Raw genomic sequence first — 3053 nt, 5'->3', positions numbered from 1 at the left:
CGTTATGGCTCATCAATCAATGTCAATCGACGTTAAATCGATGTCGATTCAACCAATCATTTCTTGGTGAGTTGCTTTGACGTTGAATCAATCTTGAATCATCAATGAAAGAGGGTTGACATTGTAGGAATATCGACTTTCTTATCAACTCCAACCATGCTGACAACCGCATCGACGTTGAATCAACCTTGAATCAAGGTTACCTTTCTGACTGGGCTTGAATTGGACGCGACAGCAGCAGCTCGCGGGAAGTCGGAAGTAATCACGAACGATGTCGCCGTGAGAAATGGCAATCAGCACGCGATAAATGAATTTCTGCCTGCACGCCGTGGCGTATCCCTCGGCGAAACCGTCGATTAACCTGCACTTAGCATCCTCCTCTCTGAAAATAGAACACATTGCGACATTCCTCACAACGTTCTATTTTACTCGAGCCCTACGATTTACATTCTATTCTATGCGTCTACTTCTATATATCTAAATTCTATTCTAATCTATATGCTCATTGTACAATTTTCTTATTCGTATTATATGTAAATATTAAAGAATTGTGAAATTTATAGCGACTTTTCTTCACTCACCTGCAAGTTTCAACTCGTAAGCTCTGACGGAAATTTGTCTCATTCGACTGAAGGATGTACAGCCACTGACCTTTTATGTTTATACCCACTTTTGGAGTAATTAATTTCTCCTAGAATTTTATGCCGTTAATATTTTTTAGAACTACATATACGTCACATGCGATAATAGATCACAATTCAAAGATGATTTTACCGTGGACAGGCAAAGCGGTTCTTCTTCGACGTCGGATCGTGGCGCAAGTCCAATCTATCAACAAAAGAAAATCTCGAATCAACATTTCCGCCAATTACGAGAGCAACTCATAATTATGTGCCCACTAACAACGTCCTCTTGTGCGTAATTTAGCAGGCTGGGATTTTTGGCGATCATCCTGTTCACAAAGTCCTGAGGATAATGCGGGACATCCTCGCAGAAAGTCTGTCCCATGTGAGCGCAACGTGGCACTTGTACGTAATTATCGCCGCCACTTCTCGCTTGCCATAAGTCCGAGGATCCAGGGCTGTTCTCGCTAGCGTATGTATCTGTAATTGCACCCACCAAAGTATGAAATTTAAACCAGGATTGGGAAGTAACTCGTTACTTGTAACGAAGTTACAGTTACAGTTACTTTTTTTTGATGAATTTTAAATTAAATAACTTTTAACGGAGTATAATCGCGTTAATATATAGCTAAAATATATTATTGTAGAACTTCACACGTCACCTTCAGGCTCGCCATACGATTCCTTGGCTGTTTCATAGGTAGCGGTTGTTGGGTTCGTCAATCGTCCGTCATTAACGTGATTATCGTAATACTGTCTATAAGAAAAATGCCCATGAAAACGTTCCCCAAGAGCAATCTGAAACGGAGAAATGCGTTTCTTTAATCCTCCCTGTTTCTCCAGCGCGCCACCATTTCTCCTTTACTGATGCAATATGTCGCAATAATGTCACGATTAATAACTTTAAAATCACATTTTGTTTTCTAGAAAAGAAAATAATTGATAATACATGATTTATCTTGAACGGGATCATTCGATATTACATATCGGAGAGATTGATTTTTTCGACAATCATGGTTTATCTGATTGCGCAAACGCGTGTTTTACTTGTATCGCAGTTAGGTATCGCCTTTCCCTTTATTCTTACTTATTTCTTTTCGTTGATTATAAACGCCACTACATTAATTAATATTTTGACATTAGAGCTACCATTTAACACCGTTAAACAGCGTAGCAACATCTCATTGAAGACACAAACCGCACCTTCAACTTTCCAATGATACCTTCAAAGAAATGACGTTTCACGTACCGGTATAACGACGAGAAGCTCCGTCAGAAGTGCTACAGCAAGTTTTCCCATTATTAAAACTCTTCTTTTCACTTACTCGTACGATACGATACGGGTAAAAATAACGAAGCAAACTGTGCAAGATATCAATGCTACACAGAAGCAGACGGTGACTACGCAGCTTGCGAGCAGCTCTCGAGCAACTCTTCGTGGACTACTGATTTGGATACATGACGACTTCCGATCGCAAGCCGATGTCGGTTTTCTCTTATCGGCCGCACTATTATCTGCTTCCGAGCTGCTTTATCTGCAATCATCAATCGCGTCAGAGACTGGTCGTTTGCATTTTTTTCACGATGATATAGATTAGCTTATCGTAGGATGGGAAAACTGATCCGACGAATCCGGCGAGGAAGATGTACTCGTCCAGCGAGAAATGAAAAACTTAAAGGAGCGTACGGTAGTTCCCCACTGACGGAATAATGTCACAAAACAACGTAATGACGTCTAGTTTGGTTACAAGGTACCTTTTTATTATCTTCTGATATCAATTTCTTGGATTAATTTCTCGAAATTACGAAATTCACATTGTTGAAACTTGGAGGATAAACTTGGTGAATGCCGAATTCATTGTTTTTCGTTTAATTTTCCGTACCATTCAGTTTACCATCTTCAGCTAAAATAAATTGTTACTGGTATGTTATGGTCTGTGTCCACGATGCTAGAACTTGGTCCAAGTTCTAATTTCGAGAAATGTGTAGCCAATCAACTGGCAGCTATTTGTTGTGCCGTCGACTTGGTCGGAGCACGGGATTTAGGGATCGTTGCCGTAATTACACCACGCGGTCGTAAAAGGCCATGTGCCAATATATCAATCAATATCTTCTTTATTAAAATTTATGCAGCAACGTACACTCGTATGTTTTATTTAAAACTGACCCACCCTGCTTTCCTTCCATTCGTTTTTATAGTTAGGTTACTCGGACCTGTCGTCAGGTCGTTTCTCCATTAATCAGCAGTGGGCTCGTTAGGTACTGTCGACTCGGTTCCGATGGGCTATTGCCCCATCGCCTACTTCTTTCTTCTCACGCGGCAGTTATTTGAGACTCTGCCGCTTGCGATATACTTGTGATGCAATGATGCGGTGTTTCGCACTCATTACATATATTCCATAAAAGCTGCACGTTGATTGGCTACACATT

The 3053-nt window shown here is 40.6% G+C and overlaps 1 protein-coding gene across 2 annotated transcripts; it reads right to left on the bottom strand.

Annotated features, from left to right (window-relative positions):
* Window positions 1-34: 34 nt before the first annotated feature.
* On the bottom strand, window positions 35-2381 carry LOC105555670. Of its 2 annotated transcripts, none has more exons than XM_012002696.1 (6): window positions 1773-1829; window positions 1286-1421; window positions 904-1103; window positions 775-828; window positions 582-691; window positions 35-382 (listed from the first exon to the last, which is right to left on the bottom strand). In XM_012002696.1, exons 1-6 carry the CDS (start codon window positions 1773-1775, stop codon window positions 145-147), a joined length of 741 nt encoding a protein of 246 aa, XP_011858086.1. In that variant the 5' UTR covers window positions 1776-1829; the 3' UTR covers window positions 35-144. The 2 variants fall into 2 exon arrangements, with proteins under 2 accessions (XP_011858086.1, XP_011858085.1); XM_012002695.1 differs by lacking the exon at window positions 1773-1829 and adding an exon at window positions 1873-2381 and having other exon boundaries at window positions 40-382.
* Window positions 2382-3053: the final 672 nt, after the last annotated feature.

Source organism: Vollenhovia emeryi, unplaced genomic scaffold, assembly GCF_000949405.1.
Source record: "Vollenhovia emeryi isolate VEMERY1.0 unplaced genomic scaffold, V.emery_V1.0 DF940884.1, whole genome shotgun sequence".
NCBI lineage: Eukaryota > Metazoa > Arthropoda > Insecta > Hymenoptera > Formicidae > Vollenhovia > Vollenhovia emeryi.
This window is presented reverse-complemented; position numbering and strand designations above follow the sequence as displayed.